Here is a 21,054-nt window from a genome sequence, read left to right on the forward strand (position 1 = left end):
AACGCCGACAACTTCCATCTTCATCGAGCGATCCAGTATGTTGGCAACCGTACCGCATCCATGATGCTTTTCTTTGTGCGTGTGTTAGATTCGATAGGACTAAGATTAATTAGCGCATAATCTTCGCATTACATCTTTTGGAGTAGATGTTTTTTGTTTGTGCGTGTATTAGATTAGATAGGCCTATGACACTAGATTTGTTTGTGCGTGTATTAGATTAGATAGCCCTACGATTGCAAATTAGTTTCTGCATGTTGTTTGTTGTCTTTCACTTGTAGGTTGGATTGATGAATAAACAACAATTTTTAATCAGTGTTAGCTATAGCATAGTCCTCTAAGTTATAGCAATGCCCTAAGACATGCATGTTGCAACTATGAGACGCCGACTAATATTGTATGTGTTGCACGTTTGTTTGATGCATGTTCCAGTATGCATAATTTCGTTTTTTTCTTTTCGATTTGCTGTTAATTAGGCACTGTCACCGATTCTTATATCTATTTGTACAGTACCGTATGAAAATAAATGATTATATAAATTATGTTGCTTTTTATTATGAAACTAATTGGTAAATAAGTACTTGTTAAACTGTCATTTATGTGCTGCACGTGTCTCTGCTGAATGTTTCAGTATGAATAAATTATGTTGTATAGTTTTCTATCTACTGTGGGATAGTGTATTCCATTATTATGTTTTATGCAACAATATGTTAGGAAAAAAGTTGATTACATAATTTATGGTACTATAACCAAGTATATTTTTTTAACAGGATGGATGAACTCAACGGAGAAATTGTTTGCGCCGTTGAAAAATGGTGCAAACTTATTGCCGGTCTATCTTCCGGTCAACGGGCCGCACTTGCCGAAACACCACTCCGTAGCATGCTTCAGATACCTTCGCTGAAGATGCGTACACTGTTGATCCGGTACATGGTTGAGATTTTTTATCCTAGCAAGGGCAGATTCATTGTACAAGACTTGGTTGGCGAAGTGTCTTTTGGTGCCGTGGATGTTGAGTGCATCTTGGCCTTGGAGAACCACGGACTGTCGGCAGAAGGTATTCTCGGTGAGGAAGGTGAGGATGTTAAAGATTGAGTGCTGCCTCAATTCCTGAGCAAGACCACAGGTAACATAGTCATCGATGATCTGATTGTGGACATCACAAAAAATAAATCTGCCGACAACGATTTCCTTCGGAGAGTTGTCCTCATGTTGCTTGGAACAGTTCTTGCTCCCATGTCGAGCAAGACTGTACCAAAGCAATATTACGCATTGGTGGACGATGTGAAGCGTATATCCAAGATTAATTGGAATGCATTCACCCTCCGGGTTCTGCTGGACTGCCTTCGCAACGTGAGGAAAGGCAAACACCTCCGCCAATGGCCGAGAGGGAACTTAGCTCTCCTGCAGGTACACCTTTCAGACTTGTACCATTGCAAAAAAATATGATTGCTAATTTACCTGCTGTATAGTACTAATTGTAATTTCTCATATTCATGCAGTACCTGTACTGGGAGAAGGTTCAGCCTCTGGAAGGTGAATGCGCATTCAATCCTAGCTTGTCCATGCAACCTCTAATGAGGAATTGGACTGAAGCTGCAGCCTCAAGGAGAGACAAGTTTGATTATGACCACGGTCGTGGCTGTGGTAACATCAAGGTAATTCATTACGTTGGGTACTTCTTAAATCTTTTATATAACATAATTAGTTGTATTAATATTTTTATTGATCACATATACTTGTATTTCACATGCAGATTGAAGACAACATAACCAAGGAGTATAGGGCGCAGGAGCGCAAAGTACCCGAACCAGAAAAGCCAAAAATGAAGCCCGCTGTTGGTGCGGCAAAGAAGTCCAAGTTAGCCTCAAACGCGGACGAGATGATGAACCTCATCCTGAAGCGGTGTATGGATTACATACGCAGCCAAATGAAGGAAATACCGGAACAAGTAGCCGAGGTGACACACCCTTAATTCTATGTTTACAACATTTTTGAAGTTGCAAAACCGTGCCGACATTAATTAATATTTTTTATGTAATGCAGAGATTATTAGAGAAGTTGAACCAAAATGGTGTGATGTACAAGCCAGCGGCTGCTGCGGCTTCCGGCAACAATGATGCCGACCTAGAAGTGGATTCCTTTGAGAATGGTCCGCCAGAAAAAAAAGAATTCGTGTACAAGGATGACTCTGATGGTCTAGAGCCGGTGATTAATTTGACACAGCCTGACGAGCCTGTTGTAAACCAGAACAACGATGATGAGGAAGTATGTTTTGATTTATTTGTCTTCATTTATCTCAATTATGCATCTTCATTTTCCTTAACTGAACCTATCACATTATTTCTTTGTTAACTAGAAAACACCTGCCAAGTTAAATGTTGACAAGACAACTAAGCCTACTGATGAGTGCGGCGCAACACCGGAGAACCCTTGGATTGTAGGTAATTCTCCTTGAGCAGAATCATCCGACATTGACATTTCTGCAAGTTCTATCGACTGGATGGTGGGTAAGAGCAAGGGGAAAAAGTCTGCAGCAATCGCAAAAGAAGACGATGTTATATCCGGGAAGCGCCGACGGACTGTTCCCAAGAAATTTGAATCCCCCTTTAAACTTGACAAGCCCGGCAAGCGAAGTGCTCGCGGTACTAAGCCATCCGGCAACACTACCGCAACTAGAGGTACCGTTAGTAGCTATCTTAGTGCTTAATTTACTACCATTTCATGTACTCACCGTTCGTGACGTTCGTAATTTATCATGCAGCTCTGTTTAGTGACAATGACATGGAAGGCTCTGTTAAGGACGATTTGACACTGGAACTCATCGATGCTGCTGTTGCGTTTGTGGAGGCAGCTGCTCGGTCTGAGAAGAATATGACAAAAAGAGTTTACTACAATGAACGTGGCACCTCTGTGACTGTGGAGAGTATACGACCGGTACTTGAGCATACATGGCTGGCGGATGACGTAAGATCTATTACCATGTCCTGCTATTTAAGTGCATAATCTAGGTGTCACCTATGAAAATAAAATGTTCTATTATTTTACGCAGATTATCGATGCTTATCAGACACATTTGGCTCTGCGCGTTGGTCATGATCAGCACCTCTGTCCAGCCTGGATGTCCAAATACCTTGTTGATCGTGCTAAGGCACGAGACAACCCTAAACCGTCGAAATACAACATGGATAGTGCGCTGAGTAGAGCTGGAGCAGTACGTAGGGTTCTGGACAAGTATACCTTCCGTGATAAGGTACGATATGTTCTTACTACTTCATTAACACTCATTTCAACAAGCATAATTGCATCTGATTACAAATGTGTTCCACATTTTAGTCGTTTATCCCGTTGAACGTCGGCAATACACACTGGATCACCGTGGTGATGCACAACCTCAAGAAAGAATTCCGAGTTTTTGATTCGCTCTATCCTCTCGAGTTCTCTCTCGACACTGTGAAAGCAGTGGTACTCTCCCCAACATTGAGCATTCTTCATATGAAATGTCATATGGTTTCTCACTACTACTTTCTTTCAAATAGCGACTAGCAATAGCAATTGATATGGAAGAGGCAAACCGTATTACACCTGGCAAATATCCAGACGTCACTAAGTGGCCTATCATACCTCAGATCGACATGCCAGTACAAGAGGACGGGTGAGTTATGGTTCATCATTTTCTACTTACGAAAGACATGTTCGTGCGCACGGTGACTAATGTTTGCATATATATTAGGAACTCTTGTGGCCTTTTTGTGATTGAAGTTATGGAGCGTTGGGACGGGGATCGATGGACCGCCGATTTTACCCAGATAATTTGTCCTCTCTGTTCGTACACTTGTACAATTGTCGTATAATACCAACTTCTATTCATTAAACCTTGTTCTAAAAATTGCAGGGCACGGTTAATGCAAGGAGAAGGCGTCTCGTCGCCGTGTTGGTTCTCTCACCTACCAACACGCTCGAATGTGTGAAGAACAAAATCCGCGACATCGCAAAGAAAAGCAAGGCGTGAAGACATCATACATGATTCAAGATTCTAGTTTTAGTCGTTTGTTTTAAGTCCGGAAGCACGTTTCCCGGCATGGACAACTTTGATTTTCTATCATTCATGTAATAAGCACGATACCATGGATTTTGTGTGGATTTTTGGTCGCTCACACATACTTGTGTATGTGTAATGCAGTCAGACTATACGTTTTGTACCAATAAATTTTTGCTTCCCTTCATTTGTTCTACCTTAATGTTTTTTGCTGCTGTGTTCATTCTTTTCTGTCATGGAAGAGTAATTCATTTCTTTTTTACTTTTGCATTTTTTTTTATTTGGTTTGGCATTATTCAACAATAAGAAAAAAATTTGATAAATTCCTTTTTGTTTGCATGAGAATCAACCTCGGCTGTCGTGCCATCCGGTGTGGGATCCCGCGCCCGAGACAACGACAGATCCGGTCCCCGCGCGGGCGACCCAGTTGACGAGCGCCAGTTGGCGCGGGGGGACGCGCCAGGTCCGGTCCCGCCCGACCGCTCGGTGGAGACAGCCCGCATGTCGGACGCAGACGGGCCACCCGTGGATCCTGCGATTGGTGGAGTAGGCAGATCCGCCTGGGATCCCGTGCGCATGATTGCCGCTGGATCTCTCGGGATCGGCGTCCGCAGGTGGATCTTCCTCGTGTCTTGCGCCAGACTCCCTTGGCGTTATGTGTTCCTTGAAATCACGTTGCACAGTTTTTTTTTGCTGCATTTTTGTTAGCCTTTTCCTTTTCTGCGTCATGAAGATCAGGATCAGTAGCACCATCAATCACATGATCAACTACTATTTCGCCCCCTTGATAAGTACGATTTAGAGCTCCAGTGGAAGCAAAAGAATTTCAGTGCTTAGCCGAGAACCTGCATTAGGATGCAGGTCAAACAAGGGCAAACTATTTCGAAAGTGATATAATTTATTGGTTAATATAATATACTTAGACCTTACACAAATGAACTGGCCACAATGCAGATAGGACTTGATCATTCTGTTCAACAATAAACCACAAAACATACTTAAAATTCATCACAAATCTCCTTCAGCTTCTTGATCTTATCAACATACCCATGTTTCTGTTTGAGAAAATCTGAAATAATATACTCAAGTGTTTTCTTCTCTTGCTTCAGCTGGTCCCTCTCTCTCATCACTTGGTCTCTCTCTAGCACCACCCGGTCCCGGTCTTTCTTAGCCTTTACCCTCAGGACCTGATGTAGATTGGCACAACCATGGTCTGCATCTTATTCTTCTCCAGCTCCTCTTTGAGATCGCTAAGTGACAATCTTGCATTGCCCAACTGCGTGAGAGCATCATCCTTATCAGCCACCAGTTTAGCAAAGTCCATTTTGAAATATCTCACCTCTTCCTCCGTCCTCCTCTTTTCTCCAATTAACATGCATTTTTCTTCAGCATTCTTAATATTCTGTCTCAGCTTCTTGTCATACATGCTCCACAGTTCTCTCAGGCAGAACTTCGTAGCCACTGACCACTCCGGGTCTACCCATTCCACATAGTTACATTTCACTTCTTCCTACAGTATGAAAAAATATGGTCTCAATCATATATGCACAAATGCAATACAATTACATGCAATGCACTAAAAATATGGTCTCAATCATATAAACACAAAATGTAGCATGCAATGATATATATATATATATATATATGGATCAATTAACTACAAGTATATGCTATTATGTGCTAAAACAAATATTAGATCGTAAAAAAAAACAACATAAATACGGACTTTGTAAATGCACAAATTAATTGAAATTGTATGCAATTTTGGGCAGAACAATGGATTACCGTGAAGTAAATCGAGCACGCTATTTACAGTACGGAACAACATACCTTCTGACCACAGGCAAGAAAACATCTGCCAGTGGAATCAAAAGCAACTAGGCTGATGCAAGGTTCTCGATGCAGACAACGAGAAGATAGATCGTGAGCAATGCCACTCCATTCATAGCAAGGGATAGTCATAGGAAGCTAAACGAAACAACAGAGATAATGCACAAATCAACGCCCTGCGTTAAATACCGGAAATGAAGAACCCTAACCCTAAGCCTAGCACTATTTGGAGATTATATAGTAGGAGCGTACCTGCAGGCTAGTCACGGATTCGCCATCCGAAGAGGAGCTCGACTCGTCGCTCCACGAAACCATGGGGTAACATGACCGGTGGCAAGACGTGGATCGGTGGCGGCGGCGGTGGCGGCGGCGGTCGCAGTGGATAGATAGAACGCACGTGGAGATCACGAGGGAAGAACCGCCCCGACCAGGTGGCCAGCGCGGCCCATTTAAACGGGCTGTAATCAAAATAAAAATTGTTAAATGGGCTCGGCAATGGGAGCGGCCGTGTGTCGCGCCGTCTAACGGCATCCGTCACCCCCCCCCTCCACGTCATCGCGACAAGCGGCCCGAGTTACACTACAAGCCATAAAATGGTGGGTTTTTTTCTTTATGAGGGGAAAATGGTGGGTTTTTGGTACGAAGTCTATACTGTAGACCAAAGTGAGCTGGTATCTTCTATATCTAAATGGTGGTGAACCAAAGCAGTGAAAAAAATTTAATTATTACCACACATAATTGTTAGAGTTATAATATAAGTCATGTACCCCTTTGTATTTATCCCGTTGTATAAGGGGTTTCCTGCATATGTTCCACACATGTACATGTATATATATTGGCCTATGGCCTCATGGGAATACAAGTTGCTTATTACTAACATGGTATTAGAGCTTTAGGTCTCTTTTTCGCACGCGCAACTCGTGCTACGATCCAATCTCGTCTCGGCGCGACTGCTGCGTCTCGTCCGCTCCTCCCGCCACCTCCCGCCCGGCGCTGCCAGGGCAGCTCGCGGTTGTGCCGTCCGCTGCTTCCCGCCCGGCCCCGCCGTCCGCCCCTCCCGCCCGGCCCCTCAGCTCGCGGTCGCGTCGTCCGCTGCTTCCCGCCCGGCCCCGCCGTCCGCCCCTCCCGCCCGGCCCCGCCGTCCGCCCCTCCCGCCTCCTCCCGCCCGGTGCTGTCAGGGCGGCTCCGGTCGCGCCGTTTCCTCTCGGCTGCGCCTCCTGCTCCCAGCCACGTGAGGGCAGCGGAGGCATCGGCTCCGTGCGCGGCTACTCGTGAGCCCTAGCTTCACTTCCCGCGGCCGCCGTGCGACTCCTTCTCGTCTCCGATTTCCCTCGCGCAAAAAAAAGGTGTCTCTCGCCTGCTCTGAGGTGATTCCTGACGGTGTTTTCAGTGTTTGATATACTGACCCCGTCTCGCACATGTGCCTTTCTTCGGTGCTTGGTGCTCGTCCGTCTGTGCTATCGTCCCCTGTGGCGACTCTCGCACGTCGTGATTGTCGCTCTACATCGACTCCTCCTGCGACTTTGATCGGTGATTATCGTTCTCCCCCGGCTCCTCTCACGGCCCCCATCGGATGTGTTGATGCATATGACTCTATTGACCCGCGTCTTCCTTTGGCGCTTGGGGCTTGTCTGCATGTGCCCTCGTCTCCTTCACCGGCCTCTACGGATGATGTTGGTTATGCTATGTCGCCTCCTCTGGCGGCTTCCACAGGTGGTGGTGGGCCTAGTGGCCGCTCCTCTCCCAGTGCTACTGCGTCGTCTACTTCAGCTATGTACTTCACCAAGCAGGAGATTGTGGGACTTCGTGGTCTGCTGACCGCCTCCGGCTCTTCATTGTCGGGTGCATCTACGTCGACCTCTTCAGTTGAGCTCCTGACTGAGCAGGAGATTACGCGCCTTCGGTGCTTGCTCGCTGATTGCTCTGGTTCTTCACCGACGGGTTCTGCTGGTTCTGCTACTGACTCCTCTGGCATTGTGAGACCACCTTCAACACAGTCAAGTACATCTCCATGGATTCTTGATACTGGAGCATCTTTTCATATGACTCATGATTCATCCATCTTGTCTTCTATTCGTGCTCTTGATTCTCCTATTCATGTTCTTACTGTTGATGGTACCTCCCTCCCGGTTAATGGTCGAGGCATTCTTAGCACCTCATCTTTTCATGTTCCTGATGTTGCTCATGTTCCTCGACTTACCATGCAGCTCCTTTCTGGTGGTCAGATTGTTGACTCCGGTTGTCGGGTGATTCTAGACTTTGACTCTTGTTCTGTTCTAGACCGTCACACTGGTGCTCTCCTTGGTGCTGGCCCCCGACACCGTGACTCTCAGGGTCTCTGGGAGCTTGACTGGCTTCACCTACCCTCCGCTGCCACCGCCGCCAGTCTTTCCCCCTCTGTTGCCTTGTCTACCAGCTCTTTTCAGCAGTGGCATCATCGCCTTGGTCACTTGTGTGCTCTCGTCTCTCATCCTTAGTTCGACGTGGTCTTCTTGGATCTGTCTCCGGCGGTGTGTCTTTAGACTGTCAGGGTTGTCGGCTTGGTAAACAGGTCCAGTTACCTTATCCTCATAGTGACACTATGTCTCAGCGTCCTTTTGACCTGGTTCACTCCGATGTCTGGGGTCCAGCTCCCTTTGCCTCGAAAGGAGGTCATCGCTACTATATTATTTTTATAGATGATTTCTCTCGATACACCTGGATATATTTTATGTCTTCTCGTAGTGAGGTGTTATCTATATATAAGCGTTTTGCTGCCATGGTTCACACTCAGTTCTCTACTCCTATTCGTGTTTTCCGTGCTGACTCTACTGGAGAGTATATCTCCAAGATGTTGCGTGGAGTCCTTGCTGAGCATTACTCTTGCCCAGTTCTCTTGTCATGGTGCTCATGCTCAGAATGGCGTGTCTGAGCGCAAGCATCGTCACCTTCTTGAGACGGCTCGTGCGATGATGATCGCCGCCTCTCTTCCGCCTCATTTTTGGGCCGAGGCTATCTCCACTTCCGCCTATCTCATCAACCTTCAGCCGTCCGCTGCTTTGCAGGGTGGCGTTCCTTTTGAGCGTCTTTTTGATCGTTCTCCCGACTATTCGATGCTTCGCTTGTTTGGTTGTGTACTATGTTCTTCTTGCCCCTCGCGAACGCACCAAACTGACCGCTCAGTCTGTTGAGTGTGTCTTCTTAGGCTACAGTGATGAGCATAAGGGCTATCGTTGTTGGGATCCTATCGGTCGTCGGATGCGTATCTCTCGCGACGTGACTTTTGATGAGTCTCGTCCTTTCTACCCACGCCCATCTTCCTCGCTTTTTTCAGTGGAGGATATCTCTTTTCTCACTTTTCCTGACTCACCTATCACCCCCGTCGCGCCTGTGCCTATTCGTTCCACTCCCTCTGCTTCTCCACCTCTAGTCGATTTGCAGCCACCATCTTCTCCGATCTCCTCGCCTAGCATGTCACCGGATTCTACACCTTCATCTCCGGTGACTTCTTCGTCGCCACCTCCCGATTCTACCTTGGCGATTCCTCCTTCTATTGTTCCATCTTTTCCTCAGCATTACACTCGTCGTTCACGACCTGTGGATGCCTCCTTGGATGAGTCGTCCTCTTCCACTCAGCCTACTTATGGCTTGCGTTCTCGTCCTCGTCCGCCTGTTGACCGCTTTGGATTTCCCACTTCTGGTGTTGCTGTTCTTGAACCGACTTCTTATCGTCAGGCTGTTGTTCATCCTGAATGGCAGTTTGCGATGGCAGAGGAGATTGCTGCTCTTGAACGCACTGGTACCTGGGATCTTGTTTCTCTTCCTCCCGGAGTCCGTCCCATCACTTGTAAGTGGGTCTACAAGGTTAAGACTCGCTCCGATGGTTCTCTTGAGCGTCACAAAGCTCGTCTTGTGGCTCGTGGTTTTCAGCAGGAGCATGGTCGTGATTATGACGAGACTTTTGCTCCTGTGGCCCATATGACCACTGTTCGTACACTTCTTGCTATTGCCTCTGCACGCCACTGGTCTATATCTCAGCTTGATGTTAAGAATGCCTTTCTTAATGGTGAGCTGCGTGAGGAGGTGTACATGCAGCCACCACCTGGGTATTATGTTCCTGATGGCATGGTATGTCGTGTTCGTCGCTCTCTCTATGGCCTTAAGCAAGCCCCTCGCGCCTGGTTTGAGCGTTTTGCCTCTGTGGTCACTACTGCTGGTTTTTCAGCAAGTGCTCATGATCCAGCATTGTTTATTCACCTTTCTCCTCGTGGTCGGACTCTTCTTCTTCTCTATGTTGATGACATGATCATCACTGGGGATGACCCCGAGTATATTGCCTTTGTAAAGGCCCGTCTTAGTGAGCAGTTTCTTATGTCTGATCTTGGACCTCGTCGCTACTTTCTTGGGATTGAAGTCTCTTCTACCTCTGATGGCTTTTTTATATCCCAGGAAAAGTATATCCAAGATCTTCTTGCTCGTGCTGCTCTTACTGACGAGCGCATTGTTGAGACTCCTATGGAGCTCAATGTTCACCTCCGTGCTACTGATGGTGTTCCTCTCCCTGACCCGACGCGTTATCGTCATCTCGTTGGCAGTCTTGTCTATCTAGCTGTCACTCGTCCGGACATCTCTTATCCGGTTCATATTCTGAGTCAGTTTGTCTCTGCTCCCACATCGGTTCACTATAGTCATCTCCTTCGTGTTCTCCAATATCTTCGGGGCACGATCTCTCACCGTCTATTCTTTCCTAGCTCCAGTTCTTTACAGCTTCAGGCCTATTCGGATGCTACGTGGGCTAGTGATCCTTCTGATCGCCGTTCACTTTCTGCTTACTGTGTTTTTCTTGGTGGTTCTCTCATTGCCCGGAAGACGAAGAAACAGATTGCAGTTTCCCGTTCGAGTGCTGAGGCTGAGTTGCGAGCCATGGCTCTTTTGACGGCAGAGGTGACTTGGTTACGGTGGTTACTTCAGGATTTTGGTGTTTCTGTCACTACACCGACTCTGCTCTTATCTGACAGTACAGGTGCTATTAGTATTGCGCGCGATCCTGTGAAGCATGAGCTCACCAAGCATATTGGTGTTGATGCTTTCTATTTGCGCGTTGGTGTGCAGGATCAGGTTATTGCTCTTCAGTATGTGCCTTCCGAGTTGCAGTTGGCGGATTTCCTGACGAAGGCCCAGACTCGAGCCCAACATGGCTTTTATCTCTCCAAACTCAGTGTTGTTCATCCACCATGAGTTTGAGGGGGGGTGTTAGAGTTATAATATAAGTCATGTACCCCTTTGTATTTATCCCGTTGTATAAGGGTTTTCCTGCATATGTTCCACACCTGTACATGTATATATATCGGCCTATGGCCTCATGGGAATACAAGTTGCTTATTCCTAACAATAATTACATCTTCTATATCTAAACAACTAGCCACCACTAACCTATTTCTCTTAACATGCAAGTTTGCCACCTCGTCATTCAACATGTATGGAGAAAGGTCCACCACAACATGCAAACAAAATATTCCCGCAACAACATATACATGTTACACGTAACCATTTCTCTATGAATATATTGCAAAACATTCCCGCAACAACATGCCGGGTATCGTCTAGTTTTCTAATATAATATAACTACAGTGGACAACACAAAAGATGCCATCATTACAATGGCTAAAATGCTATCCATTTTCCATGATTAAAGTCCCTAGTGACCGCCTCCTGTTTAGTCCATATATGCTACAAGCACTATCTCAAGGTACTGGCCTTTTGCAATAGTATATATCATGTATCATGTATGCAGTAACACATTGTAAACACCTCACTATTAGATCACTGGATTCATCCTAACATAACTTTAGCAACTGTTCTACTCTTCTTCGCCCACCACGCTTCTGCACACGATAACAGGAACAGTTAATGAATGACAAGTTAAAAACAATTATAACCTACAATGCATACAAAAACTTACTTCTTATTTAGTTTGCATTTCTTGCTGCGTTTAGTGTGCCCTAGCAATTTGCATGCGCCGCACCTGATTCTGATCTCGTCGTACGAAAGTGGCCTACCATTTTTCGACATAGGGCGGTTCTCATCTACCTTAGTTGCACCTTTCGTTGATACTTTAATAGGATCATGAACTTCAACTATGTTGCCTTCACCATCGTCTACATATTCAATTGCACAAGTACTAAGATCAGCCGTTTTCTTACTCAAATTTTCCTTTAGCTGATCATACTCATGGCTCTTAGCTATCACGGTCTTCAAACTCTCCTGTAACTGATCCCACAAAGTTGGGTGTTTGCATGCTGCATGCATAGCTTCTGAAGCCAACACACTGACCTGGCTATATTTCATTCTTTCAGCTGCTCCAGTCCATCCAAATCCCAACAGATCGTTTGTGCGCCTGGCGGGCAGTCCCAACCTTGCGTCTTTCGTGAACCGCACAAGAACTAAACACTTTGGTATTTCAGATATATTCAAGTACTTCAGTACATGGAATATGTGCTTGCAAGGTAGACCCTTTCGAATCATTCTTCTGCAGCTGCACCTTATAGTTTCTGCAGAATTTACTGGAGTGTACTCCACCCAAAAACGGCTCTTCCGGTTATTCTTCCAGGCCACGATGTACTGCTGTGATCCGTCTCCGAGCTTTATTTCTACAATCTCCATGCCACCAATTTTCCTAAGATCAGCTTGCAACATATAGAAGTTTGCTGGAGTGAAGACGTGAGAAGCAGCTATCTCAAGTTCCCTCGAGCTAGTAACTGGCACCGGTAAACTCTGTGAGGCCGTGCAATCATCTCGTGCCTCATTCTCACGGATACGTACAACGGTGTTCTCATAGTGCAAAATCATATCCACCAGGGTCATTTCACCGTCTAGGTGGAGGTGAAGGCATGAGTTTAGACTTTCACTCCTCTGGTTGCTTTTCATGCCAAGCCAAAAACCCTCTGTCAGATAAGCCGTGGCCCACAGTCTCCTCTTCTTATACATCCGTCTCAACCATGTTACTGTTTTTTCTGACTGCCATCTTTTGGAAAACGCGTGCCATCTCTCCTCAAACGTGGCCGTGGACGTGCTGTAGTACAGAAGAGTTCGGAACTCCTTCAAGGACTTGTGACTGAGGTGAATCTTCATATTTTTTTCTATATGCCACGTACGTATACGGTGCCACACGTTTGGCAAGACTTGGCGAATTGCCTTGATCATCGCAGCGTCGGCGTCCGTGATAACACTCTTTGGCATCTTTTGACACATGGACCTCAAAAAAGTCTCCAGCAGCCACACATATGTCTCTTCGGTCTCGTCCGAAACTATGGCACAAGCAAAAACAGTGGTCTTCCGGTGATTGTTAAGACCAACAAAGGGTATGAATGGCATACCATACCGGTTCATCTTGTACGTGCTGTCAAATACAAGCACGTCGCCGAAGTCCTCATAGTCATGACGAGACTGGGAGTCACACCAGAACATCCTATTCATATGTCCTTCCTTGTCTAGCTTGTACTCGAAAAAGAAGCTAGGATCCCTCTGTTTCCTACTGACCATGATGCCTATGACTGTGGCAGCATCACCTTTTGAAAGCAGCTTCCTCTTCTCCATGGCGCAAAGGTTGTATATTTCAGGCCTGGTAAAACCAACACCGCCATACCATACATATTTGCTGATGAAGGCATCCATCATGTCGTGAATTCTAATCCCTGCAGCTCCCATGGACAGTATCTCAGCTCTCTGGTACTCTTTGATTTTTCTGTGGGACCAAAGAAAAGGTACCTCGTCCGGTCCTGCCAAGATATGGCTATGCTTGTCCTCAAAACTATCAACATACCAAACCCCACGCTTTTGGTCAAGCTTCACAGTCAGGTGCGCTTCGTAGTGGCAGCGTATCTCGGGTCTGAGCCTACGGTTGTGTCCTTCCTTGGTTAGCAACCTGCTGTCACGTTTTCCTTGTCTGGAACAAACAAACCGCCTATAACGCATATGACGTGACTCGGTTTTGCTATACCTGACCCTATTCCTTCTAATGTTGAAACCATTATCTCTAGCATAGCTGTTGTAGAAATCATACGCAGCCTCGTGAGACGTAAAAGTCATTTGTATTATCTGCGTGAACATATCCCTCTTATCATCTGCACTAGCAGTATCTTGGACATTCTTTTTCCCCTCAACTTCTGTCACCTACACAATCATAACATAGCCATGAAAACAGTTTTCTATGGTATAACATTACTTCCATACAACATTGATTACATACATACCTCACTCATGATGACCGACGATTGCGACTCCCAGAATCAGGTGCCGCTAATGATTCGACATCAAGGCCTGTCTCCGCGTCGGATTCACCGTAATAGTCGTACGCATTATGACATTCGGAAATGAGCTGAAAAATATAACACAAATACATAAGTACTTATCATATAATATTCCAGGATTAATTCAATTTGCATGCATGCCAACAAAAAATTCCACTTCCATACCTGACTAATGTAATCTTCATTCGAGATCTCCGAGTTGTTTTCCTCACCATCATCATGCTCATTGTTTTCCTGACCATCATCATGTTCATCCATCTATAAATTTTCAAAATATAATATTGTCGGATGCCACCAAAAAATTACAACATGATAATGCCACTCACATTAAGATCTTCCAATACGTTCCCATTCTCTGACCTATCTCCACGATCTGAATTTTCATCATCTGACCAATCTTCTATCCAGTCTTTCATCAATTCTCCAAACTCCATGTCATGCATCATATCAGTTAACTCATCGTCCGCCATTTCCTACAACAATTCATATGTATCATCACATGTGCAAACATTATCAATGCTGACATATACAACACCTAGCGCACGATCACGGATGTTAAATAAACTACACCAACCGGAGAGCGCCCCAACCGAAGGCGTTCAGATCGTGCACACAACCGACGCCAACGATCTCTGATCGCCCATGGATCCTCCCCCCTCTCCACACCGAGCGGCATTAAGGTACGTCCCACGAATCCAGTATGTGATCACTTTGGATCGCGAGAAGCAGCGCTACCCGTGATAACATGCGCCGCCAGATTCCTAGCCCACGGCACCAGTCATGATTACTTTGGATCGCCGGATACCTAGGTAAGCCGCCGCATCAAATAACGGAGCCGTCGTGCACACAACCGACGGCAACCGACGCTAGGTTAACCCTAGAAAGAAGAAACCCACTTTAGCCCGCGTGATCACTGTGTATATCACGACGAGCAGCACTACCAGAACAAGATCTGCGATGGCCTGGACCGCCAGAAAGCTAGGTTGCCCGCCCCGCTAGATTAACCACTACGATGAAAACAGCGGCAGTTCGTTTGATGCTGCCGCGAGCGAGACAAACGTGGGGAAACGGGATGCGGTACCTGCGAGCGTTGGAGGTTGACGACGGTGCCGCGCGCGCTCTCGGACGAGATCGCCGGCGATAAGATCGCTGCCGCCGATATTCCTACAGAACCTCACCAGAATGATGGAGGAGCTGCGTGAATGATGGAGCTGCGTGATTGATTGAGCTGCGTGATTGATGTATCGGCCGTCGGCAGGTCCTACCTGGTCGTGGGGCGTGTCATCCTTTTTTTCGGGATGTCACCGTATACATACGTATGGGTCATACGGGTTATACGGAGCTTGGATATGGTTTACGGGGCTTGGATATGGGCTACGGGGCTTGGATATGGGCAGCGGCGGGCCGGAGAAAAAATAGATGGCGGGGGTCAAGAATACCCCTAAAAAATTGAGTTACGGGGTGCACCGGAGCAAGCCTCGTCCCCAAGATTCCCCACTCCTTCCTCCCTCTCCTCGCCATGCGCCATTGCCTCTCGGCGCCGGTCGCCGTCACTGTCGTGCGTGCACCATGAACGATCCCGCGTTCTCAACCCTTGCCATGGCAGCCGTTTCAGCACAGCACGCACGCAGGCCATTAACTGGGGAAAAAAGCTCGATCGGCCGTGATTTTCGCGCCCAATAAATCAGGCAAGTATTTTTTGGAAGGCGCAAATCGTGGGAGAAACGGTCTGCCTATAATCACGTGCCTTGATCCTACGCTGCCGTTTTCCTTTTGGTGAAGTATATGTTCAGGTCTACCCCTTGCTCTCTCTGTAAACCTTGCCTAGTTGTGTGCGTCTTTATCGCGTGTACAGGATTAGTGGAGGTTAGCTCGGGAGTTAGTTGGGTTAGTGGCGGCACCTACATGTATATATCTCGTATAAATGTGCACCTCCATATCTGAATATGACTGTATTCAGTCCTGTTCATGTGTTAACTTTCTGCACTTTTATTCAGTCGAACAAGAAATACGAAAGTACGATAGAAACAAGGCTTGATCCACAAATCGCGACGCCATTTGACACGTCAGGTTTGATCCTCTAATTATGGCAACGCCCGCAGACAGAAAATCGTGGGCTCATGCACGTCCCACATTAGTTGCATGCAACGAAAAAAACTTCTAAGGAATGTTCATGGCTAACCGCCGCGACGCAGAGCGCACTTCCCATGGCACATCGCCCACCTCGCCGCCGGCGCTCGTGCATGTCGCCCACCTCGCCGCCGGCGCTCGTGCATGTTGCCCATCTCGCCACAACACCCACGCACGTCTCCCACCTCGCTGCTTCCTTTGTTCACTGTTTCTGTCACAACACCCATCCTCTTGCCGACAATTTGGTCACCACCGCCTCGCCATGACCACCATGGAAACAAGACCGCCGGTCCTCTCGGTCCGGCCCGGGCTTCACCGCCGCCGGTCCGGTCCCTGAAAACAGGCCGGCCACGCTGCTCGGTCCGGTCCTGACCGGACCGCCGGCGGCCGATCCAAACGCCAGCTCGGACCGGGACCGGACCGGCTCGGACCGTGTCCACCCTGACATATAACCATATCATAGCCTGGGAAAGAAGAAGCATACTAAGAATTGGGTACAAGCTGCAAATAATATACGGAGTACATTCTAGGATGGCAGAGAAGAACCACTCAAGTAACTACTGTTGGAGTCTTACAGACAAGATACAACCATCATATAGCGTGGAAATAAGGCAGATGCAATTGAGTACCTTTTCACTTCGAAAATTCAGATGCAGTTGGCTTATGGAGGGGAAATTAGCAAGGAGCTGGCTCAACTCTAGACACCTGTCTGAACGGACAGCAATTTTCGCGAGGCTTAGATTTGAAAACTGCGGGACGAAACCAAAAGACAGGGGCTCATCGTCGTAAGAGCGCCAGTTATTATAGGTCACTTGTTGGAGTTTCGGTAGCCAGTTGAGCACAACTGTCTCGAACTTCCCATAGTCGATCTCAAGGTCAACGAGTTGAGCATGCTCTAAACGCAGCACAGAACGGATCCCTGAGTCACAGTAGGATAATCGCAGAGATTTCAACCGCTTGCAAATGCTAAGGACGTTGGGGACGTCGCCTTCACCAAATCGCATATTTTGCAGCCATAGGCGCGTAAGGCTGATGGTTTTCAAGGCTGTGATCTATTCTCTCTTTCTCTGTATTCTCTTGCTGAAACTCAACACACGCACATGAGGTAGGAGATGACCAACACAGTCACACGGAGAGAGTTTTGCGACGCGCAACAACCTTGCGTCTTTTCTATTTTCCTTTCTTATTTTTTTCAGCAGCACGTACAACAGAACGTGGCCGGTTACAACGCAAAGCCTCCGCACGATCCTTTTTACCCGCGCCATCCCACGGAGAATCGTTCGGGAGCTGACCAAGCTAGCTACGACTCAATCTATACCAGTACATGCACACACACATGTGACATGCCCAGTTATTTTCTACATGCAAACTAATTAAATAGAAAACCAATGCATGCACATGCACGTACTGACTAGTCTATACTGAACTAATGCAATGAGCTTCAGACTAATGCAATATCTGACAAACCTTATAACAAGATTAGCACCAACAATCACCTCTCTAATATTGTTATTCAATTTATTTCTTTGTGTACCAAGCACCCTCATGCCGGCTCGACTTCTGCACCGCCACGAGCATAACCTCCGCTTTGAGCTGCTTTCGTTGGAGCTGAATCGAATACGTGTGTAGCTTTCTTCAGATTCAGCACATAGAGTTGATTCTTGGTTTTCCTTGCTCTGGCTAGCAGCTTCCCAGAGTGATCAAACACACTCATGAACCCACGGCGTTGCACTGACTTGCACCCTTCCTCATCTAGCTGCCCAAGACTCAGTATACTGCTTGTGAGTTTGGAGACAAAATACACATCATGTAAGAGTATGTGCTGCCCATTTTCACTCTGGAGCAACACTGAACCTTTGCCAAGAATCTTCACCACAGAATCATCATCAAACTTGACGCTTCCCTTTATGGTCTCATCCAGCACTATAAAACTTTCTCGGCAGCCTGTCATGTGGTTACTCGCACCACTATCCAAATACCAAGTGTTGTTCTTATGATTTACATCACGAGAGCCCAGTTTTGGCTTTACTTTCTTTTCATGCAGGAAGAAACTCTCTACTTGATCTGCTACACAGGATGCACCTCCACTTTGGATAACTCAGAGATGGATGGTACTAGCTCTTGGGCATTACCTTGTTTTCCTGGACAGTGACACTCCAAGCCAGTATGAGTCACCGTCGTTGCCGCCGGCGTCGTTGCAAGCATTGTTGTACCAGCTTGCATGGCCATTGCCATTCCCATTGCCTTCTTCACTGAAACATGCAGCTCGGCATTCTCGCTGTGATTCCCACATCTCATCATTCTCTTTCCTTACTTGCTGCACCTCCTTCTCATAAGCATGCATGGACTCCAGGAGGTGCATGTACTTGTCGTCAGCACTTGCAAACGCTGCACCCTTCGCCACTGCCATGTACTCGGGGGACACAGCGTGCAGCTTCACATTGGCTGTTGCCAACTCACCACGCAGCCGCACGGCCTCGGCCCTAGCAGCTTCCAACTCAGCCTCCACGGCTAACGGGCAAGGCACCTTCTTCACATCCATAGCTTCTGGCTGTACCACGTCGGCGGCGTGTTCCACCACCGGCGTCAGCTCGCTTGCCACAGCCATCAGCAGCGCTGGTTCATCGTCGAGCAGCGCCTTCTCTTTCTTCGGCTCCTCGCACTCGGAGGCGAAATGGCCCTTCTCGCCACACTGGAAGCAGGTGATCTTGGACTTGTCAAACTTGCCACGACGTTCCTTCTTCTTGCCGTCCTGGCCGCGGCCACCACCGCGCCCGTCCTGGTCATCATTCTTGTTGCCGCTGCTGGAGCCCATCCCCTTCTTCTTCTCTTTAAGGATCAACTCCTCCAGCTGGGCACGTGAAACAAGCATCAGCTTCTCGCCTTCATCGCCACCACTCTGACGACGACCATGCTGGTTCTGCTCGAACGCGGTGAGGCGCCCAATCGCCTCTTGCACCGTCATCACGGAGACATCACCCCACTGCTCAACGGTGTTGATGATGTCCGTGAAACGGTCTGGGACAGCGCTGAAGAGCCGCTCCACCACGGGCTCATCTTCAAGTGTGACGCCGAGAGAGCGGATCTCGCTCACCAGCGGGATGAGCTTCTTGGCGAACTCCTGGATGGTCTCCCCGTCCGCCATGTCGAGGCGATCAAACTGCCTCTTCAGTTGTCGTGCATGCGCATTCTTCACACGATCCTCGCCCAGGCGCGCACACCTGATCATCTCCCACGCCTCACGCGCGGTGTCGCACTCTGCAACCTGCAGCATCACGTGATCCGGAACGGATTGAGAGAGCGCGGCGAACGCCCCTTCGTCCGCAGCCTGATCATACTCACCGGAGCCTTCAATCGTGGACCAAACACGCAACAGCTTCATCAGGACCTTCATCTTTGCGGCCCACAACGAGTAGTTGGTGTCCGTCAGCATCGGATACTGGACGGGCACACTCATGGCCTCGACGGGGTAGCGAGCACGACAGCACCGCCGTCCGTTGCAGCAGCCTTCCTGGCCACCGGCGGCGTGTACTTTCCGCCGCCACTGCTGCTCTTCCCATCGCTACTCTTCGGAGATGTATCACCCATCGCCGCCGCTGCCGAACTCCTCCGATCGCCGCCGCCAAAACGCCCAAGGCCCTGCACCCCGTGGCTCTGATGCCAATTGATGGTTTTCAAGGCTGTGCTCTACTCTCTCTTTCTCTGTATTCTCTTGCTGAAACTCAACACACGCACATGAGGTAGGAGATGAGCAACGCAGTCTCACGGAGAGAGTTTTGCGACGCGCAATAACCTTGCGTCTTTTCTGTTTTCCTTTCTTATCCTCTTCAGCAGGACGTACAACAGAACATGGCCGGTTACAACGCAAAGCCTCCGCACGATCCTTTTTACCCGCGCCATCCCAGGGAGAATCGTTCGGGAGCTGACCAAGCTAGCTACGACTCAATCTATACCAGTACATGCACACACACGTGACATGCCCAGTTATTTTCTACATGCAAACTAATTAAATAGAAAACCAATGCATGCACATGCACATACTGACTAGCCTATACTGAACTAATGCAATGAGCTTCAGACTAATGCAATATCTGACAAACCTTATAACAAGATTAGCACCAACAAAGGCCAGCGAATGCATCCAGACAATCAGCAAAGATAGTGTTGAAGCATTTGGCAAAGTCGACGAGATCGGCAGATGTGCAATCCGCGCAAGCCTTCTCCGTCATGAACTCAATTTCAGCTTTCTGGACCTTCTGGGTTGCCATGGCGTGGGCAAAAGATTTGCCAACAGAGAGAACGTCATAATGCCTCAAGACCATTCTGACATTAAGCTTGCGCATGGCGATTCCTGGGCTCCTCATCCACAAGATGTTATCCGTTACCTTAGCGACAACGCCATTGACTCTGGCCACATCACGGATGCCAAATTCACGGGAGCTATCGGGATGAGGGAAGAGGGAACCAACATCGATAACAATCTGCGATAGCATGGCGGGGAGCTTCAGCATTTGCTTCGAGAGGATGCAGGCTTTGAGGGCGTCAAACGTCTGCACCCTCTCCAGGATATTGAGAAGAAGATCATTGGGCAGCCTGCTAAGCCTGTCTCCGTTTGCTTTGCAAGCAGGGTCTTCGTTGCAAGTTGCTTTCTGCATTGGATTTAGCAGGGAAAAAAACAAGAAAACACAAAATCAGCCCTGGAGGATGAATCGAAGTGACTGCAGACAACAGACTTACATTCCGGCTGCGGCGACCCTTCTTGTTCTTCAT

At 47.7% G+C, this 21,054-nt stretch overlaps 1 protein-coding gene across 1 annotated transcript in view; it reads right to left on the bottom strand.

Moving 5' to 3' along the window:
• The window catches only part of LOC109752243 (uncharacterized), a 33,569-nt gene extending 12,515 nt beyond the window's left edge, over positions 1–21,054 (bottom strand). Inside the window, exons 1-3 of the mRNA XM_020311148.3 lie at positions 21,007–21,054; positions 20,404–20,933; positions 16,914–17,313 (exon numbers count right to left, since the gene is read on the bottom strand). Of these exons, the coding sequence (XP_020166737.1) occupies positions 16,914–17,313; positions 20,404–20,933; positions 21,007–21,054 (978 nt within the window). The remainder of the gene's footprint in view (positions 1–16,913; positions 17,314–20,403; positions 20,934–21,006) is intronic.

Source organism: Aegilops tauschii, chromosome 6, assembly GCF_002575655.3.
Source record: "Aegilops tauschii subsp. strangulata cultivar AL8/78 chromosome 6, Aet v6.0, whole genome shotgun sequence".
In the NCBI taxonomy this organism is placed as follows: domain Eukaryota; kingdom Viridiplantae; phylum Streptophyta; class Magnoliopsida; order Poales; family Poaceae; genus Aegilops; species Aegilops tauschii.